We start from the raw sequence: 22872 nt of genomic DNA on the forward strand, positions 1-22872 counted from the left end.
GCGGCCACGCCCCTTTTTTGGCACACATGCCTTCCCTATTTCAAATATGGGGGGGGGGGGGGGGGCACCAGTCCTTTACTTTGCCAGGGGCGCTCGGACCCCTAAATACAGCCCTGCTTTGGGCATCCAAACAGTAGTTTGTACGCACAAAGAAGGACTTTAGGTGGGTTTATCTGCTTTGAGCGACTAAACCCGGAGCTAACAGCCGCGTAAAATGCTAATGGTCATCTGATATGAGCAACAATCGAATAGCTCCGATACACTCCCATTACTATAGACGGCCAGCAGGGGGCACTCGCAACATTTGAATAGGCCCCAATATGTCTTTAAGTGCAAAACAAGTAACTGTTGTCTTAGACGTAGGAGACATGCTGTTGTGAAAGGGGTGGGCTTTAGATTTTTTTCAGGTATGATTGGGAGGAGTGGGATTGGGGAAGTGTTTCACAATGGGCCTGATTCAATGCGGATGCGGCAGCGGTCCTTTTCAGTGACGGAAATACAAGGCAACACAAGTGTAGCAGCCGCCCACCGAAACCATCGCAACATTCTCAGCAATGACTCCCTGAGTGCCGCCACGGAAGCTTTTATGCTTGCGCCATATTTTATACATACAAGATCGCAGTCGCACGCCAAGACAGTTCCCAAAAATGGGCACGACTTGCCTGCGTTTTTATAGACACTGCCCCAAACGGCCTCTTTCTATCAATCAGTCTCCAACTGATTCCCACGGCGAGCAGCATCGCAAAGGTACCTTGGCGCGTTCGCACTGCGCCCGCGATGCATGCACTATCTACCAATAATCGCTCAGTTGAGACACCATCGAAGTTGCAATCGCATCTGAATCAGGCCCAATAAACAAAGCCTGATAACCAATAGTGTGGTGTACAGTATGTCACACACCAGTTCAACCGGTTAGCAATATTTTAATACTTTTACAATAATATCTATAACATCATTTAAAAAAACAAAACAGTTTTTTTTAAATACTGTATGGGTGAGTGTGTGATCTACTGTTATTCAATATTAGCTATTTATCTGCATTGGTAAATTGCAACAATTACATTATTATACATTATTAAGTACACTTATCTGTCTAAATAGTAGCGGGAAATATAACTATTCCCAATCTCGCCACATGCCTGATAGGGGGGTCAGGTTTTCCTGTGTAGTCGACTCGCTGAATATAACTTGTATAAGGGCAGGTACCTGTATACACCCAGGTGAGAGAGCCCGTGTCCCTCCCTCATCAGCTGTCGCATGTGACACGGGTGGGGGAAGGCCACGTCTGTCTGCAGCAGGAAATAACCGACTGAGCTCGCTGTATTGGGAAGGAAACCTTACAGGAGAGTGGGAGTCCGACAACCGACACCACGAGAGAATAGGGCTCCGACAGCCCAGGTGAGCGCACAGACTACTACCGTACCCAGCAAGTGAAACCCCTCGTTACCCATTTAGTGCCTGAGTGTGTATTTCCTATTCTTCCTATGATCGCACAGGAGAGTATATAATAGGGACCAATGCATTGTAATATGTAGCAGATCTTTGGATTTAGGGTGACTGTGGGGGATTTCACTTGAGAGGGGTAACGTGATCTGCGTGCCCCCCACTTCTGCCTGTGCTGGGGGTGTATAAGCAGTGCGGGGCATATCAGCTGTATCTGGGAGCGGTCTGCTCAGCCTTTCCTGTACACACACACAGCCACACACAATGCTCTGGAGGTTCCTGTACACACACAGCCACACACAATGCTCCGGAGGTTCCTGTACACACACAGCCACACACAATGCTCCGGAGGTTCCTGTATCACACACAGCAGCAACTTTACTGACAGGATATAATAGGAGAAAACTAGAACTGCCTGCTGTATAACGAATGAAGTTAATGAAATACATTTAGTATGCTAGCAATAAAGACATTGGGGAGCTCCATCCCATCTAACCCCACTGACACTGGAGTAAATTTACTAAGGTGGGAGTTTTTTTTTAGAACTGGTAATGTTGCCTATAACAACCAATCAGATTATGTATTATCTTCTAGAAGCAGCTAGATAAACGTTAAGTAGAATCTAAGTGGTTGCTATGGGCAACATCACAAGTTCTAAAAAAACCTCCCACCTTAGTAATGCTGCATTCACACCGCAAATGCCGGGTCCTACCCGGTAAGACAAACGTGTACTTACCGGGTGGGATCCGGCATTTGCGCTCCGTTGCAGGCTTCCCCGACCCGGCAATATACCGGGTCGGTTGCCATGACAACGGAGGCCGCAGCAGCAGCAGGGGCGGGGGTGGAGGCGGCGTCGGGAGATGAGCTCATCTCCAGCGCCGCCTCTCCCTATCCTGTGAATGGGAACCGTGTCGCATCGACACGGCTCCCATTCACACCGCACCTGACCCGGTAATCAACCCGGGTAAAACCCTTCTTTTTTACCGGGTTGATTTACCGGGTCAGGCGACCCGCTAAATCGCCCAGTGTGCTTTCACATCGCACACTGACCCGGTTCGACACGGCAATATGCCGTGTCGGTACCGGGTTATTTGTGCGATGTGAAAGGGGTATTAATTTACACAATTGAGTGTACAGTAGCAGCTCACAGTATTCTTCTCTTATTTAGGAGCCGTAAAATTTCTTAAAATCTTGTTAGTAATATACTATGTACACTGGGTTGTCAATCATTCTTTTGTACAGAAACACATATAAAAAACAGGTTTAAAGTTAATGTGGGATTGAGTAATATTACTGCATTTTTAAAAAAAATAATTAGAAAAAAATAATTATTTTAAAGGAATAACAAAATTGAAATAAGCACATCGAATGATGATAATATTTGGTGATTTATTACATAAACTAGGGAATTCAATTATCCGCAAATTCACGGCAATTTTTCGGCCGAAAATTTTTCGCCGCAATCGGGCGAAAATTGCCGCGAAAACGCTCCACTTTTCGACCTATTTAATTCCAAACGGGTTTCACCTGAAAATTCTTGCAGTGAAAAGTGCAGGTGAAAATGGGGAAATCAGCCTGTACCCCAAAAAATGCTAAACTAACATAGGAAAACAGAAGTGTATTAGAGATCACATTAGAGAGTTTTTGGGGACTTAAATTGTGTGAAATGGCTGTTATATGCATTTTTTTTAAAATGCAAAAAAAATGATAGAAAGCAAGTTTTTTTTGAGCAAAATAAATGCTCTCATTAAATTTGGGGTACATGAAAATGGGTATAAGTATATATTTGGGTCATTTTAGGGTACTTTAAAAAAAAAGTGGAAACAGACCGATTACTCCCATCTGCAAGTCTAAAAACACCTGTCCCACTCATAAAGCACCCCAATATACCTGTCCCATACCTTGAACCCCAATTTCCATAACTTTGTACTTTTTCACCCCAAAAATGACGTCATTATTGGCCAATTAAAAATAATTAAAAACTTCAATGTGCCTAATTAGTCATTAAGGGGGGTGTCCCTGGAGTTCTGTACCATATCCAAACATTTTTACCTTAAAATAGTGACTTTTTCCAACTTTTCACCTGCTTCAGAGTAGGTGAAGTGAAATTAGTGAAAAAATGATCACCGATAAATTTTCCCGGAAAATTGAATAGGCTGTAATTGCGTTTTGCGGGAAAAGTCCGGTTTTTCGCGCGAAAACCGGACTTTTCACGCGAAAAGTCCGTTATCGCTGCTAATTGAATATACCCCAAAGTATCCAAAAACCAAAAAGAAAGCAATCCAATATGACCTTGACTAAACCATGAGTGTGAGTGACAGCTCTATATAGCTGTTCAGCTGTTCTTTGCGGTTTCTGGGGGTTATTCAGTATGGATTGCAAATTCTGCTAAAAAGCAGAATTTGCAAGCCGTTCTTTCGCATGCTAATGGCCTGCCCAGTAGCTGCGACCGCAGTTAAATTGCGGTCGCAGCAATTGTGGACCACCCCCTGCATACAGGTGTGCAGGTGGTCCGCCGCCATTTTCTTGATCGGAGCGGCTGCGTGTGACATCGACCCTCCCCCCTTTTTGATGTGCCACCCATGCAATGCTCTGTCGCCATTCTCGCCCCGTAAACGCCTCTGCCTGTCAATCAGATTGTCAATCTGCGTTCAGATTGCATTGGCTGCTAGCGCACGTGCAGAACAGGACCTGTGCGTGCGCACTGCTGCCGCAGCCAGGGTTATTGGGGTCACATAAAGAAAAAAAACGGCTGCACATAGTTTTCCAGCAAGCGCAGCATCTCAGGAATTCTGTCCTTTAGAAATAAATCTCCAATTGTTCAGTTCAATTTTATTTATAATATTTACTTGTTGAGGCGCTTTTCAGCAGTAATTGTAGTTTGTTTTTGTATTTTATTGGGGTCACATAGATTAGCCATGCAACCTGAATAACCCCCTCTATTCATTAATTCAAGGTGTTCAGCAAATCACAAAAACATACGGACCTGTACTTCCATGGGTTTATTTTTAACATTTTTCAGTCTTCTTTTTATAAAATTTTAATTGGTTTTAGACTCATTTGTGTCATAAATGAATAGAGTGTGACAACATTGGGAGTTTGTGATATGTGTCACTTGTGTGCCTGTTGTAGGTTTAGAAGGCGTAAAATACACCCCCTCCCCAAGTTGGTGGAAAAATCAGGTTCATTATGTGGCAAGAATAGATTAGTGTTTCTCAAAGTTGGTCCTTATGGAACCCTAAAAGTGGTTTTCAAGGTATCCTCAGGAAAAATGAGTACCACCTGTAGAACACCTGTGCTCCAGCTGGATGATCTAGAATAAATGCACTGTTAGGGTTCCATGAGATACACTGCTATAGATGCACATCAAGGCAATGGAAAAACCAAGTTCAGGGACATTTACCCTCTTCACCTCTTTATCTCATTGTATAAAATGACATTTCATTTTTGCACGTTAATGTGGCCTACACGTGCGCCCAGTTCATATTGTGGAAGGCATGTTCTGCACAGCTCCTTCTGACTGTCAGACTGTGCCAAGTTTTGCAACTCCCGGAGATGCTTCCATCTTGGACATATACTGTACATACAAAAGTATGTCCGTGACGTTGCACTGTGGGATTGCACTGTTGTGTTCTGTAAATTAGCATTATTATCTCCTTGCATGCTAGACACCAAACACTAGCTTCAAATGTGAGGGGAAAAGCTGGGGCACAGAGATATGTAAAATGGAATACACTATCCCCTCACATACCCCTGCATGTTTTGGAGGTCAACAGTTTCTATACAATAGGTGGGAGGGCGAGTGACCCTGATAGCGGCTGCCCGCCCTACTAGTACACCGATTACTTCTTTGCTTCCTTACATCTCAGCTGTAGTGTGTACTGAGAACTGTGGTGCTTCTGTCATTGTTACCTGTGCTCTGTTTTTAGTTTTTCTGTTTCTGTAATGTTAAGTTCTGTGTACCCTGTATTATAATAATGTGTGCCGTACAGTATGTACGGTGCTGCGAAACACTTGTGGTGCCTTATAAATAAAATGTAATAATAGCGCTACATGACATCACATGGGATTTAGTCTATGGACTGCAAAACTGCTCAGCTTAACAATGACACCGTAGTAGTTGTAAACTGAATAATGGGCAGTAACTTACTATTGAATAAACATTATTTACTATGACAATTTGGATCAGTGTTGAGTCTTGGTAATCTAAGATCCCCGACACAGGAGACACACGTGAGAGCCTTGGCACATGTGTCTGCATTCGTATAGCTCTGTACTGAACAATGTCAAGTTCTGCATGTTCTATCAATCATTTGATAATCAAGAGGACGTCTCCTGTATGGCCACATATCTTAGCATGACAAATAACTGTCTGAGCTTTATGTAGGGGCAGTACAGACACAGGGGTAGTACAGTATCTGGGTCGTGTTTAGGTATACCCCTTTCAGACTGACAAGAGCCGGGTCGCACCCGGGAATGTGTACACGAGTGCTTCTCAGGTGCGACCCGGCTTGAGACCCCTTCAGACTTGCGGCCCGACCTGGCATATTGCCGGGTTGGTGACGTCACCGCTGACGCTACCGGAGGCTGTGCCTGGAGATAATCATCTCCGAACACCGCCTCCTCATATGCAGAGAACGGGTGCTGGGTCGCCTTGACCCGGTATACCCGTTCACACTGCACCGCATCCCGGGACGATCCCGGATTCAACCCTGGTCGAGACCTGGGATGAAATACCGTGACGCTCGCCCTGGGATATTGTTCCTGTACCCTTTCACACTGAGCAATTTCCTGGGTTGATGCGCGTTCATGTGCAATAACCCGGGACATTTATGTCATTCTGAAAGGGGTATAACTAGAGTGGTGTGGCAATAGCCAGATGTTCTGTAGTTCTGATGGTGCACTATAAAGTCACCTGAAGTAGGATGAGAGTCTGGAAGAGATACAGCCACCCTGTATATTTCAGGACCTCCACTTTCTGAAAGTGCCCAATAGCTGATGGATGGTCAGTTTTCTTTATCACATCAGCTCCTGTGTTACCTGAATGATCTGCCCCAGTTCCCCACAGATTCCACTGTCCCCATTCAGGGTGTGTTGTAAAGCTTCTCTGATGTTTCTGGCAGTGAAGCAACTTTATTTTATTATAGGAGTGTACAACGGTAACGATTCTTGGTATCATAAACTCTACAATACAATTCCATTGCTCTCTTTGGCCATTTCAAAGGCTGAACTGAAACCTGTGCTAAAGGGTTTATTCCAGAGATGCCAATACATTGTAATGTTATTGACTGTGTGTTTCTGCTTTACAGGCAGGACCTTGTGACCATGTGTGACTCTTTGGCCAGTGAGCATGACTGTCTGACGGACGAAGAGGAAGACTTCATGGCAGGAGGAGACTTAGGAGAAGGCTTTGGGAGAAAACCTGGGGGTCTCTATGAGGATTTTGAAGCTGAAGGGACTGTGGCAAAAACATTCAAACTGAGAAAAGGATCTGATTCTCAGGGTCAATATCATCTTGTTAGGAAGGGAGAAGATGTTTCCACCACAAGAAACCATGTTCAGAAGCGTGGTGTTCCCGAGGACAGAAGTGCTATCAAGCCTGGCACAGAGGCCTACACACGGTGCAGACAGAACAGCATTGGTAAGACGGTACTAAATGAAGGGTTATAACTGTTTGCATGTTAGTATTTGTATAATAATATCAGTGATGTTATCATGATGTACGAAAGTGGGTACACATAGGCAACAGGAACATGCAGTGATACTGTTACAGTAATGCCTTAGACAGAGGTTCACAAACTCTGCCATTACAGTCCAGGTTTTAAGGATAGCCATGCTTGAGTCCAGATGGTTAAATCAAATTTGTCAGGATCTGTCTTGGTGTGTCCTGGATTTGTGTCAGCACCCGAGGTATATTTGCAGCTGGTAAGTTTGTGAAAAAAGACTTGGAGGTCTAATCCAGTTCATCTCATAAAGGGCGTTTCATAGATAACTGCAGAGCAATGGCGCAGAACAATGGAAGGTCACAATAGAGATACTCCCAGGAATACGTAGCAGTCTGGATAGTGATGCGTCTGGATGCTGTATAGCAGACAGATGGTAGCAGAAGCAGCATCCTTAGGAGGAATGATGCAGGGCCGAAACTTGGATTTTTGTTACCCGGGGCAAGGTAGTAATTTGGAGCCCCCCCCCCCCTTCCCGCATGTTGTGCCCCTGTTTCACATTAAACCACATACTGTAGAAGTGTCCAAATAAATACAATGTTTAAGCTCTTTATAAAAAGATTTTATGTGTTGGACGCCATCCCACGTGAGGTGCAGCATGCTGTCTTACCCTACTGTTGTCTTCTCTGGTCCAGAAGAGACGGTTCAGTACTAAGGGGTCTATTTACTAAGCCTTGGATGGAGATAAAGTGGACGGAGATAAAGTACCAGCTAATTGGCTCCTAAGTGTCATTTTTCAAACCCAGCCTGTGGAATGGCCGTTAGGAGCCGATTAGCTGGTACTTTATCTCCATCCAAGGCTTAGTAAATAGACCCCTAAGTCTGTGACTGCTCTCCATGTGCCCGATATACACACATACTTAATACAATATACAGTACACCTTACATGTTCTATATGAACTATTAATCACTAAACATTCCATTAATGAACAATAAGATAGATGGCCAGACCAACACATCTAAAAACGTATGTAACCAAGTCACCAAGAGCAAGTACAGATACCAGCAATCTCCTGAATACTGTTTTGTTCAAACAGTGTTCTAACATAGAACATTATAGAACATATGATATGATATATATTCAGGTAAAAATCGTATCGGGCCACGTTTACTGCTGGCTAATAAGAAAAGGATCTCATGTACCCCTGACTCCCTCTGCAATAACCAGCCTGCACAGAGTAAATAGCCAACATGTATAATTTGCACATATTATAAACAGAATAACATCCACAAGTCAGAATAACATCCATATATTGACTGTAATCCTGTGCAATCAAGGTTATAAAATGGCTTAATATGTGCAGAGGTATATGCTATACCTCTGCACAGTGGGTGAGTCGGTTGTCAGCAGCATCCGGCCACATAGAGTACAATAGCCCCCCTTCCCTCTATGAGGACAGCAGGGACCTGCATGTGTGTGGCAGGTGCGCACATACCTGCCCCTTCTGCAAGAATCCGCCTCCTCCAGCCCGGCTCTCTGGCTTCGTTGTTGGATTGTAGGAGCGTCGTTGAGGGGGCGTCTCATGTTCCGCCCAAAGGGGCGTGTCTAGCGCCACCCATAGGTGTACTGTGTATATTTCTACTCAGGAGTGTATCCTATGCATATTATATCACACTTGTACCCTACCCAGTTTGTTCCCTTTCCGCTGCAATGCCCTGCCCATTTCCTTACATTTTACAGAACATTCACCATGGGGGGGCGTAAAGAGGCCTCAGATGCTGCTGACCTCCGCCCATGCACACTTCAACCTCTCCTGTGTGCACCGCTGAATGGCCAACACTACCCACAACTCTGCATTGGCCAGCATATAAATAACACAACCTCATGCCTCAGGACGTTGCCCATGCAGGCTTGGCCCCCAGCACATTTGGACTTGGCACGTGCACAGCCCACATTAACACAGAGGACATGTAAAAAAACAAACAAAAAAAACCAGGAAGACACAGAAGATTTGTGGGGCAGGCTTAATTAAAAAAAACGTGAGCCTCCCATTAAATGCAGGAGAGTAGGCAAGTATGGACCAGGCACTACTTCCCCAGCTGGACAATGTGTGACACATGATGAATAACACACAGGACAACAGGGGACAGTCACAGTGGTGCAATACAGCAATTTACACCAATGCTGACGTGCATGCCCAGAAATGCCAGGGGTGTCACTGGGCATGCAGCGGCAAGAACACAGGGCATGGAGGGGTCAGTCCAGGAAACACATGATACCTCACCTGCACCCACTGCACAGAGAGCATGGCATCCATAAGTCCCCATACTCATGAATGTACCTGCAGCACCACGTGATATGGGGAAGCAGCTTCCCAATTAGCAACCTCACATGAGTCCTAGGGGCTGTGTGAGACCGCTGTCCTCTCCTCTCTAGCAGACGGGAACCGCTCTGCTCTTCCGCCCCCGCTGCTCCCCCCCACCGCCGGTCTCCTCCTCCCGCCTCTCTCACTCCGGCTCTCATACACAGCTACAGCAAGCCATGCCCCAGCCCCCTAACATACCCGACAGCTCCGTCACTCATATGCTACAGCCCCGCTCCCACCCGTATCCTCTCCTTTGCGCACCGCTACTTCAATCAATCAGAGCGCACAACCCCGCCCCCATCGTGACTACAGCAGGCTGCATGCTGTCACTCACTTAAGCAGGCTCCGCCCCGGCACTTTCGACTGGCGCATGTGCAGTCCGCATTACTACGGAGTACATATGAAAACCGGGAGGAGCCGGAATAATTCCGGGGCAGCGGGAGGCTCAATTAAAAAAACGTGAGCCTCCCGCTGAATGCGGGAGGGGAGGCAAGTATGGCACAGCGACATGGGGCCTAATTCAGACCTGATCGTAGCAGCAAATTTGTTAGCAGTTGGGCAAAACCATGTGCACTGCAGGTGTGGCAGATATAACATTTGCAGAGAGAGTTAGATTTGGGTGGTTTATATTGTTTCTCCTTCATCCACTAGGGGCCACTGGAGCGTAGTTACAATGGGGGAAATAGTAGGCAGTAATTGGGAGCTGGCACTTTAAAATTCTCACACTGTGGCTAGCTCCTCCCCTACTATCTCCCCTCCAAGCCAGTCTTAGTTAGTGCCCGATGTGAGCTGGTTCACTTGGGTTTAGCTGAAGAATTTTTCTTTTTTCTTTATTATTTTATTTTTTCTTACTTACACACACAGACTGGCAGCTCTGCCACTGCCAGTCTGCACCGCGGGAGCTGCCGGCGGGGTCCCATCGCAGCTGCGTGCGGCTCGGGATGGGCCCCGGCTGAGGGAGACACTGAGCTCTCCTGAGTTGGCGGACACCGCTGCGTGCGGCGCGTGTCGCGGCCACTCCATCCAGCAGAAGATTCCGGCAGCAGGGCAGCGGTGAGTATCAAATGTGGCCGGACACCGCTGCGTGCGGCGCGTGTCGGGGCCACTCCATCACAGAGGATTCCGGCCGGACACCGCTGCGTGCGGCGCGTGTCGGGGCCACGGGGTCGAACAGAGTACGCCTAAAGTGGTGAGTACAAACATCCCCCCCTCCAGACTGATGTATGCTTTTGCAGATTCAGTTTTCAACATATAATCATATAGTCATAGAAGGCTGGAGTGCATCAAAGGCGCTTACTAATTTGAACTTGGCGCCATTATATGGGGGGCGGAGCTTCAGCCCGCTCTGTAGACGGGCTCAGCGCTCTTCACTACCCGGCTGCAGCAGAAGGCAGCCGGGGGATACAGAACAGTGAAATGTAAGTTACAAGGCTGGTTGCCTTTTATAGTTGCCGCCTTTATCTTATGTCAGTGTTGTGTAATGGACTGTCCGCTCCCCGGCCGCAGCATACAAGCGGACGGGGAGATACAGGGCGCTTCCCGCTTACTGTAGAGCAGGTTTGAATTTGGCGCCGAAGCGGGGGGCGGAGCTAACTCCCGCTCTGTTCGGCGGGTTAAGCGCTCTCCGTCCCCCGGCCGCTACAGGACCGGCCGCTGCAAGCTCCCTTCCCTCTCCGGGCTGTTCAGGGAGGATAAAGGTAGGATGTGGGGGTGAAGGCTATTCCCGCTTTGCTCAGCGGGCTCCCGGCGGCGGATCGCAGCGTTCACTGCCTCTAGGCACAAATCCTGTTTCAGGGGGGTTTTTAGTGTTTCTGTGCAGGGAGTTGCTGACATATTGGTAATATCTGACTTTGTCAGCCATTCCTCCCGGCAGGAGGAGTCCTCTGCCAGACATTTCATACATGGAGCCTGCTCTATTACAGGAGCTGGGGCTCATCTCATTACTGATTAAAAATCTACTGTGCTTTACCCTACAAATACTATTAGGTTCAAATAGACAGTATTTACACAGGCACAGTATTTATCTACCCTAGTGGGTTCACATACACGGTTGGATTCACTGTGGGTGTGTATATATATAGATATAGATATGAATATGTATATGTGTGGAGGTATGTATATAGATATATGCATACAATACCGTATATAGGGCAGTGCGGATGGTGTAGTGGTTGGCATTGCTGCCTCGCGGCATTGGAGGTCGTGGGTTTGGTTCCCACCGTGGCCCTAGCTGTGTGTAGTTTGTACAGATGTGTCCACATACATCCTTAGGATAAAACAAACCATTTCCGCAATGTTTTCTAATAACAAAATACCTCCTTACCACATAACATTTTCCCCCATCTTTTCTCGCAGTCTGGTCACCATTTTGAAAAGCCAGCGGAACCTCCGAGAAACATCTGGTGCACCTAAATTAGCGGTACACTACATACAGGGCGGGGTGTTGCCTTCCCTTTATTATTCCTTGGTGTCACTAGTTACTAATGCTATTTGTAATTTGAGAAATGTGTGTAAGGCATCAGACAAATAGCGCTGCTGCTCAGTATGCTAGTAGCGGGTATCTGTACAGGGGGACCAGGGTTTGAAAAACTTTAAGGGGAGCTCCTATAGCCTAGGGCTAAGACTTCTGTCCCACAGCGCAGCGCTACTGGTTCAGGTCTCCGCTGCTCCAGAAAGTTTATTTGAATCGTGTTGGTCACTACACATTATAGTGCAGACCTTACATAGGGCTGTGTTTATTTAACCCACATTTTCTCCTTTCGTTGGTCTCACCTGGGATAGTCAAAGAATTCCCTCTTAGGTGTGAAGTATGCGGTGGAGCCATCTGCTTAGCCCTCCACGCACCTGCAGAACACTCCTGTTTGAACAGCTCAGATTATACAGGTAATGTCACTATTAACCAGAGACCTTGTACGTCATTTCACCTCTCCAGGTTTCTAAAGGAACCTTGCTAACTAACCTTCCAGGTTACAATACTGATGATGTCTGTTTTCTGTGGAGTCTGAACCAGTGTCTCAGAATATCCAGGTGCATTATACAGCAGTTCGTCTGGTACTGCAGGTAAAGGAGGCGGACACGTCAAGTCCATCGGGGTTCGACGCCAATGACGAAATGACAGCGACTGGTCCAGTCTCGGATGAGCTGGGCAGGCTCCGGTAGGCGGCCGGCAGACACCCGAATACACAATATCAGGTATCAAACAATGTTTGTTTTTCCTATCCTTTCCCCGCAGACGGCAGGAGATGGTATCAGAACCTCTCTAGGGTATACCCCTCGATGTATCGCCGGTCCAACAAGCTGCTGTTTTCCTGAGGCAGCCTTGCTCAGGGATCCATCAAAGACATATACGGCAGCGCGGTTCTATCTTGTCCGGAGCAGGTAGGTTGTGGAACAATTGTCCTCTAGGTTACGGGATAAGTCGCATCAGGATAAACTGATACTTTGGTACAGGTCCGAATCAGGATTCTGCTTTATGATCTTTGGAGGTCTCCACGTCTGCAGACTCGGACCCTGCATTTTCGCTTGGGCTGTCTTAACCCGACGACCTCTGGGTCTGCGACAGTGACAGGTGAACATGTAATCCTACGGGGCAGATGGTTCAAGGGAAGGATCTTTCTGCAGGATTTCTTGAACCATGGGAGGTAAGTCCACTTTGCTTTCTCCTAATACTGCCCCAGCTCCAAGACAGACCTTTACCGGTCTTTCCTTTAGATTTTTCCGTGCCCCTTCAAACTTTCGACTCCACACGGGCGATATCTCAGTCGCCAGGGGATCTCAGGGTAAAAGGCTGAAGCAGAGGTTCAGCATCCTCGGTCCAGTCTGATTTTAGGTCATCCTATAAACCCACTACAGGTCAGACTTTCCTACCACCTGGAGGGTCCCAGGGTAGGCGCAGGTCGGTGGTCCTGCGGGAAGAACTGAGAAGGCTTGGGCGGTTACAAACTAGATTTTGGAGTACAACCATCTCAGGAGTCCCTCGGCAGGGGTCGGCCGATTTACGATGACAAGAGAGTCATACTGCAGGCGGCGCTCCATATGCTTCTAACCGCAAAGGGTGTTGATCCCTGTTTTTCACATATCATTTGAATCGGGACAGTTCTCAGGCCTTTGTTTTCTTCTCACGTTCCGAAGCCAGTTGGCTCGGCCAGGCCTATTCTGGCCTTAGAATCCTTTCAGTCTGTGATTGCTAGTTGAACAAGAAAGGGAGTTTTACGCGTCCCTTGTCTTCAGGGATGCCTGTTTACTGATTTCCGTTGGGTTTCCTCATCGGGCTTTACTCAGTCGCATTACAGGATTCTCATTTTCACTGTAAGTCCTTTCCTTTCGGTCTCTCTTCCGCTCCCACAGAGTTCAGGAAGATCACAGAATAACTCTTTTTCAAGGGCAGTAGGTGACGTTGGTTCCCTAATGGGACAATCTACTGCTACTTTCCCACTCTGTACATTAGGTGGCTTCTGAATATCCGGAAGATCCAGGAGCTTCTGGTTCAACACAGATCCAATTTATGCTCCTCGTAGACGTTTCTCAACACGGTCCGTCAGAGGATTTTTTTTTTCCTTCCTCGGCACCAGGTACTCTATTCCTTCTGTCAAGTTGCGACGCAATGAGTGGTCGCCTACATTCCTCTCTGAGCGGGGGACAACATTCCTCTCTGAGCGGGGGACAACAATCTTCTTTCCAAAAAGGTCAAGCCACCAGGTCAGACTCCCGGGTGAGGAAACATTCCCCGGAGTTTTGTCAGCTGGTCCGCTGTGGGCGGAGATTTCGGATCGACCTCAGGGCGTTCTGACTGACTCTTAACCCTTTACTACTCTCGGACGTGAGCTCGGACGGCAGTAGCCGAGGAGGCCCTCAGGGCTCCGGGGAGTTTTCTGGTTATTCTATCCTGCCTCCCTTTTTGATTTCTACCTCATGTTCGGTAACACAGGAGGGGATTATGTGTGCTAGCCCTCTCGGTGGCTCTGGTTGGGCCACGCATGACTTGAAGATACAGATACACCTGTTGTCAGTAGAGGAGCCTTGGCTCCTACCTCGACTGGACTGTCTACTTCAACAGGGTCCTTTTTCTTTGTTCAATCTTACACTGGTCTCGTTTAACCGTGTGACTGTTCTCGAGACCTCAGAAGGGAGGAGTTCCCTAGTTCGGTTAGGCCTACTGGGCCTCGATTTCAGAAGTCTGTTATCTCTTCTCGCTTTTGCCACTTTTGGAAAACTGTATGGGACATAATAAGCATAAAAGGGGTTTTCCCCTTTTTTCAGTTACCATTCAGCCGTCATCTTTGGTTTCTCTGGGAGGTTTTGCTCAGCTGCGCTTCAAACCACACTGACCTGAATTTTAGGTATCTGCCTTTTCCGGTTTTCTTCCAAAAGAGATTAGCCTAGCGGCCGTCAGTTCGGCCTCTTTTTCAGGGAGTACTCTATTGGCAACTCCCCCGGCTGAGCTTCGGTCTCGGCGGTCGTTTCTTCCAGAGGGAATGTCCATTTTTCAGATAAATCTGACACTAGTGTTTTTTGGTCCTCTATGAATGTTGTCAGGGCTCGCCGACTCTCTACAGAGGTCTTCGGCTATTCGACGAAGTGTTTTTCTTCTTTGTGCTGTACGATGCTCCCGTGCTAAATAGCCGGGGTCCCAGCATACGCTGGGACGTTGGATACATCTGACCATCAGATAGTCTTCTTGGCGGTTGCTAGTAAGCCTCCGTTTTCCATTTCAGCGCACTTTATGCGCGTTGTAAGACCTTCGGGGGCGGCTGCCCGTGGGGTCTCCATAAATGGTTTGTCGGGCGGCTACTTGGTCGGACCGACATTCGTTTTGTCAAATTCTACAAGTTTGACAATTTTGCGGCCTCTGCATCACAGTTTGGCCGAGCAGTTTTTACAGGACTCTCAGCGCTCTCCCACCCGTTTTTGGGAGCTCTGGGACGTCCCCATTGTAACTACGCTCCAGTGGCCCCTAGTGGATGAAGGAGAAATCAGGATTTTGGTACTTACCGATAAATCCCTTTCTCCGATTCCACAGGGGCCACTGGACGCCCGCCCAGCGCTGTTCCTCCTTGTTTTTTGCTTAAAGGTTTGCAGATCAATATATGACTGCTTGTTGAGTACAGGCTAGCCTGGTTTTTGTCAGGTTCTGTTCCAGGTTTAGTTTGGTTTATCCTGGTTTACAGGGCGTCATTAACCTCCTCTACCTTAAGGTTTGTTTATTCCATCTCTCATCGGGCACAGTTTTACGTAGACTGGCTTGGAGGGGAGATAGTAGGGGAGGAGCTAGCCACAGTGTGAGAATTTTAAAGTGCCAGCTCCCAATTACTGCCTACTATTTCCCCCATTGTAACTACGCTCCAGTGGCCCCTGTGGAATCGGAGAAAGGGATTTATCGGTAAGTACCAAAATCCTGATTTCTGTGCAGGGTAAATACTGGCTGCTTTATTTTTACACTGCAATTTAGATTTCAGTTTGAACACACCCCACCCAAATCTAACTCTCTCTGCACATGTTATATCTGCCCACCCCCTGCAGTACACATGGTTTTGCCCATCTGCAAACAAATTTGGTGCTACGATTAGGTCTGAATTAGGCCCCTGGATGCTGGCTGCATGGCTGGGGAAGGGAAGTCGCACTTCCATGAGAAGTTTGCGCACAGGGGGGCCCCAGGGGAGTAGTCCTACTCGAAGGCCAGGGTGATGGGGAGGGGGGAAACTACAGCTTCCCACCCCATCCACATAGGGAAGAGAGAGACAAAAAACGTCAGGAGAGGAGGAGAGACAGGAGGGAGGGGATTCCCACCACCACCTTTGGCTGCTGCAGAGGAGAGGGGGGCGAGGAGGAGTGAAGGCGGATTTCACTGTCTAACAATTCCCCACCCCATGATAACTTCCGGTTATACCAGCCCCCCTCCCTGTGTGACAGGTGCTGCTGCCATCTCTTCAGTAGCTCCATTCAGTGAGCCTGTGGTCAAAGTGCTGAAACATGCTGTGGGCTGTCCGACTCAGTCCCGCAGCGGCAGAAACAATAGACTTGGCAGGACAGCGCCCCCTCAAGTCCAGCGCTGGCTCACATGCCGCCCTAGCCCTCTCCCTAGTTGCGGCCATGAATGATGATATCCACTGTAGAAGGGTGTAGTATGGTATGCCGGCGGTCGGGCTCCCGGCGACCAGCATACCGGCGCCGGGAGCCCGACCGCCGGCATACCGACAGTGTGGCGAGTGCAAATTAACCCCTTTGCGGGCTCGCCACGCTGCGGGTACGGTGGCGCGCTACGCGCGCCACGCTATTTTATTCTCCCTCCAGGGGGGTCGTGGACCCCCACGAGGGAAAATAAGTGTCGGTATGTCGGCTGTCGGGATTCCGGCGCCGGGATCCCGACAGCCGGCATACTGAAGACCACCCCTGTAGAACACAGGATGTGAGATGAGCGTGGGAGCAGGATGTCTGTAGTATATGCACTGGGGTATGCCAGAGGCAGCAGTTGCTGGACAATGAGTCTCTACACGCAGGAGCAGTTGGAGAGAGCAAATGTGCAGTAGCTTGCACACTGACAGTCATATGATAAGGAACACTGTACCTGCTCACAGGGTAACGGATATAAAGTGCAGGTTGGAACAGGCAGGCATGCCTGTCACTGAAGTGATATTTGAAGCACAGGAGTGGAACTGTAGCAATAAAGAGTTAACCCGCAGGCTTGAGTGGGGCTAAGGCTGAAACTGGTCACAGACTTGGAGAGCCAATAACAGTATTTGTTGCAATGAATGGTTAATGCCAGCATATTAGAATCAGGTAAGGTTGAAGCTGGATCCTAACTTGGAGAGCAAGCAGTGCACTGGAAACAGAAGACGGTTGAGGTGCTTGCTGGACAAGAGTTAACACACTGGAATTCCAGGCAGCTAGGCTGGCTGCAGCAGAAACTTACTTAAACTAGGTACCGTTCACTGGATGGTAACCTGCGCTCTCCACAGGTTCTATTCCCACTCTATGGGTGTCGTGGACACCCATGAGTGGGAATAACCTTCGGCCCCCTGGCGGCATTCTGTATGCTGACTGCCGGGATCCCGACCGCCGGGATTGTGACTACATCCCTTATATATCAGGCAGTGTGTACACACTAGACGATTTGCTCAAAATCGTTCACGATATCTTCTGATCTGATTGCACTGCAGTCAAATGAGAAGATGCAAGGAGCGACTCACGGGGGCGTGCGATAGTGCATACTCACTGGATGATGTGGACGATTTATCACTCTGAGTCGGCTCAAAAGGACATTTCCCCGGTTTACTGTCGAGTGTGTACCTAGCCTTAGACATCAGGTATCACAGCTGACGGCTGATGCTGATTAGTTACTCTTAGGAACAGGAATTTGGCTAACTTGCTGATGAAATACACGGTATCTAGCAGGAAACTGTGGAGCCAATATTCTGAGCACAGCTTGTACAAGCCTACGTGCAAGATACACAGAAGTTGCCCTGGCACTGGAGGAAGTGCCAGAAGGGATTTATATAGGGCTCTCTGGGTCTGGATTGGCTGCAGAAATCAAGTGCAGCCAGACTGGTTCCGGACTGACTGGCTTGTGGTCATCTGGCTGGACACAAGATGGCGTCGTCGATGTCTTGGCTCTAATGCAGAGGATACCTGGAATACCTGCCCTGCAGGGACAAGTGAATGATGGACCACTAGAAAGCGGCAGCATTATGTAAAAAACATGTGCGTCTCTGGTGATGGTTTGTGACAAAATGTTTGGCCTATTGCAGGATTGATATTTCTTTGCACTCTACCAACTTCTTTAGGAAAAAAATCACGTTCTCTACTAATGTGGTACAGCTGTTGTGCATTACATCTCTGTTCTATGTAAGGCAGCCCATTCACCATCGAACACATCACAGCCACGCTTCACTACTGGGGGTCTCGCTATAACAAACCTGTGGGTCTACCGAACCAGTTTCTGCTATTCGATACAAATGGCAGTGGGGAGAGGGGGTTTGGGGTGCTTGGTAATGGTTAATGTTGTGAGTGATTACAGTAGATGAGTGAGTAAAAATATGAGTCAGTGACTAATATAGCACTGACTGAGCTGATCACAGGGACTGGCTCCCAGTCTTTTCTGCCTGTCAGAGTAGGAGGCGGGAAACCCTGCCTAATGATATGTCAAGATACACAGGACTCCCATCTGTATTTTTTATTTGTTTTAGTAAATTTGGGCGCACTACGTAGGATTACCTTGGGTGGAATAGATCACGCCAAGAAGAGAGGATTTCTGTTTTCATATTTACACTTATTTAAGGGTAATTACACCGTTAATGTATCTTTTAGTAAAGTTTTCCCAGCTCCAGTAGAAATGTGGTGGTCTCATGACAGGGTCCCGCACAGCATAGGTGTGCTGCCCCCATTAGTATTCCAACATTACCTGTGACAGCCATAGCAGAGAACAGGTTGAACCACTCCTCTTGCGTGAGACTAATCACCATCTGTTTCAGAAACTGACTTCGTGCAGTGTAAGTATTCACTGATAAACCTGGATGTTAATAGAAGAAACAGACGTCAATGTTGGTGGCAGCTAGCTGCTTGGTACCTTCGCAGTTCTGCCTAAGGGAGCAAGCAGGGTGTTAGCTTAATAATAAATGGTAGGTGGAATTCATGTATAATCTAGTGAGCACTACTAAACTGCATCCTGTCTCCTCACTCAGGGCACAGTGTAATATGAGCCATATGAAAGGGAGGCAGTCAACTGACCTCCTGTCCGGATCCTGGCAGTCAGGATACCGACGCCGGAATCCCGACACCAGCTGAAATACCGGCGGTCGGAGTCCTGGCTGCTGGCTGGTTACCCCTCTTGGGAGGTGGTCCACGCCACCACCCGGAGAGGAATAGAAACCTGTGGCGACCTGAGGTCGCCACCGGGCCCGAGCGCAGCGAGCACGTGAGGGGACATGCTCCACTCGCCGCCGGGATACCGGCTGTCGGACTCCCGGCGTCTGTCTCCTGACCGCCTGGATCCCGACCGCCGGGAAATCATACAGATCCCATATGAAATATGCTAAATCCTAGATTACTTTTCTTTACTAACAAACAGCTTTTGAGCAAAGGTTTCCTCAGACCCAGGGCAAACTTTTTACATTGACATAGTTTATATTACTTTTCTACAATATGTTGTGTTGTGTTACCGACAGGGGTGTAGCCAGAAATTTGTGTGCCCCATGGCAACATTTTGAAGGGACCACTGTCCCAATGCTGCTAGAGAGACGCCTCTCTGCAGCAGTTGTTACTGTTATGCCCAATAATAGTGCCCTAGTTTATTTTATGAACCATAGTTGTGACCTAGTTAATGTTATTCTGCCCCATAGTAGTGTCTTAGTTCACATTATGTCCTGTTGTAAGGCTGCCAGTACACAATGGTGGTCATTCCGAGTTGTTCGCTCGTTGCCGATTTTCGCTATATTGCGATTAGTCGCTTACTGCGCATGCGCAAGGTTCGCAGAGCACATGCGCTTAGTTATTTTACACAAAAGTTAGGTATTTTTCTCACGGCATTACGAGGAATTTTCATCGTTCTGGTGATCGTACTGTGATTGACAGGAAATGTTTGTTTCTGGGCGGAAACTGGCCGTTTTCTGGGCGTGTGCGAAAAAACGCTGGCGTTTCTGGGAAAAACGCAGGAGTGTCTGCAGAAATGGGGGAGTGTCTGGGCGAACGCTGGGTGTGTTTGTGACGTCAAACCAGGAACGAAACTGACTGAACTGATCGCAATGGCTGAGTAAGTCTGGAGCTACTCAGAAACTGCTAAGAAATTTCTATTCGCAATTCTGCTTATCTTTCGTTCGCAATTCTGCTAAGATACACTCCCAGAGGGCGGCGGCTTAGCGTGTGCAATGCTGCTAAAAGCAGCTAGCGAGCGAACAACTCGGAATGAGGGCCATTATGCACAGAGTCGGCCATAGGCATAGGCAAACTAGGCAATTGCCTAGGGCATTTGATATGCCTAGGGGCATCAGCAGCTTCTGCTGATTTAAAATGATATGCGGCATGCCTACATTCTGTGTGTAGCATTTCATATGCAGATACAGCCACAGTCTCACACAGTATATAGGCATGCTGCATATCATTTTAATCAGCAGAAGCTGCTTGTGCATCCTAGCCACATAGCAATGCAAATAAGATGCATTTTCATTAAAAAAATGTGGCTGGCGTTCGCATTGAGGCAAGATTTATGAGGACACATCTGTATCCAAGCAGAGGCAGAGGTCACAGTGTTAGTGGCAGTGTGATTGCTGTGTGCATGTGAGTGGGTTGGTTGTGCAGTAGTGTTCGGAATATGTGTAAGGAGCATTATGTGTGTCATGTAAAAATGCATTAAAAATGTGCAACATATGTGTAAGGGGCATTATGTGTGTCATGTGTATAAGGGCATTAATAATGTGCGGCATATGTGTAACGGTACTACTGTATGTGTCATTATGTGTATAGGGGCACTAATAATGTGCAGCAAATGTGTAGGGGACACTATGTATGTCATTATGTGTATAAGGGCATTAATAATGTGCGGCATATGTGTAAGGGACATTATGTGTAAAAGGGCATTAATAAAGGTTGTCATAATGTGTAAGGCACATTATGTTTATAAGTACATTAATAATGTGTCTCATATGTGTTAGGGGTATTACTGTGTGGCATTATGTGTTTAAGGTGCTCTACTATGTGGCGTTGCGTATAGAAAGGGCACTACAGTGTTGTCTAATGTGAATAAAGAGCAATAGGGTGTGGTGTAATGTGAATAAGGAGCAATTCAGTGTGATGTAATGTGAATAAGGGGCTCTACTGTGAGGAGTAACGTTTATAAGGTAAAGTGATACTACTGTGGGATGTAATATGAATTATGGAAACTATTGCATGATTAAATGTGAATAAAGTGCAGTACTGTGTGGCGTAATTGAAATTGGGGTTACTGCTGTGTGGCCATGCCCCTTGCCAGCAAAAACACACCCCTTTTTGGGCTGTGCGCCAAATGTGCGAACTGTTCCTATTTAAAATATAGGTGGTACAAACACCAAAATAAGGACTACTATGGGTGAGGGGTGATGGTGCTGGGAAAGAAGTGCAAGGTCAGAGGCGGAACCAGCGGTGGTGCTAGGGGGCACCAGCCAAAATCTTGCCTAGGGCATCATATTGGTTAGGGCCGGCTCTGATTATGCAACCCAGTACTCCCAATTTACATTTGACACACTGTATCTCCAGTTCATATTATGCTACACTATAGTGCTTCCAATTCATATTGTGCCACATTACAGTGCCCCACTTCATATTATGTAACATTATACAGCTCTCCAGAACATTTTATACCACATTACAATGAGCAGGTCCAGGGGTGTAACTAGATCTATTTTATATGAAAAAATGTATAGCAACTGCACTCTCTGCACTTATGGTAGCTACACCCTTGTATATAACACATGTAACTGTGACAGGGAAGGTGGGTCCCTCTCAGCTCTGGGCCCCAAAGCAACTGCACACCCTGCACCTATGGTAGCTACACCCTTGTATATAACACATGTAACTGTGACAGGGAAGGTGGGCCCCTCTCAGCTCTGGGCCCCATAACAACTGCACTCCCTGCACCTATGGTAGCTACACCCTTGGTTACCAACCCACCCAAGATAATACGTCTGTGCTGCATGCTTTATTTCTCTTACGTCCTAGAGGATGCTGGGGACTCCGTAAGGACCATGGGGGATAGACGGGCTCCTCAGAAGACATGGGCACTAAGAAAGAACTTTAGGTATGGGTGTGCACTGGCTCCTCCCTCTATGCCCCTCCTCCAGACCTCAGTTTATTACTGTGCCCAGAGGAGACTGGGTGCATTACAGGGAGCTCTCCTGAGTTTTCCTGAAAAGAAAGTATTTTGGTTAGGTTTTTTATTTTCAGGGAGCCTGCTGGCAACAGACTCCCTGCATCGAGGGACTGAGGGGAGAGAAACAGACCTACTTTAATGTTAGGCTCTGTTTCTTAGGCTACTGGACACCATTAGCTCCAGAGGGAATGGAACGCAGGTCTCGCCCTCGCCGTTCGTCCCAGAGCCGCGCCGCCGTCCTCCTCGCAGAGCCGGAAGATAGAAGCCGGGTGAGTATGTGAAGAAAGAAGACTTCAGAGGCGGCAGAAGACTTCAGATCTTCATAGAGGTAACGCACAGCGGTAACGCTGTGCGCCATTGCTCCCACACAGCACACACACACGGCAGTCACTGTATGGGTGCAGGGCGCAGGGGGGGCGCCCTGGGCAGCAATAAGGACCTCCAAATCTGGCAATAAGCATATATACAGGCTGGGCACTGTATATTAAAGAGATCCCCCGCCAGTTTTTGAATTTTTCAGCGGGACCGAAGCCCGCCGCTGAGGGGGCGGAGTTTGTTCCTCAGC

General features: G+C 47.7%; 1 protein-coding gene across 1 annotated transcript in view; it reads left to right on the top strand.

Moving 5' to 3' along the window:
• Positions 1-1180: 1180 nt before the first annotated feature.
• The window catches only part of CCDC125 (coiled-coil domain containing 125), a 112961-nt gene continuing 91269 nt past the window's right edge, over positions 1181-22872 (top strand). The window contains exons 1-2 of the mRNA XM_063963905.1: positions 1181-1398; positions 6753-7084. Of these exons, the coding sequence (XP_063819975.1) occupies positions 6769-7084 (316 nt within the window). The 5' untranslated portion in view covers positions 1181-1398; positions 6753-6768. The remainder of the gene's footprint in view (positions 1399-6752; positions 7085-22872) is intronic.

Source organism: Pseudophryne corroboree, chromosome 1 (assembly GCF_028390025.1).
Source record: "Pseudophryne corroboree isolate aPseCor3 chromosome 1, aPseCor3.hap2, whole genome shotgun sequence".
NCBI classification, from domain to species: domain Eukaryota; kingdom Metazoa; phylum Chordata; class Amphibia; order Anura; family Myobatrachidae; genus Pseudophryne; species Pseudophryne corroboree.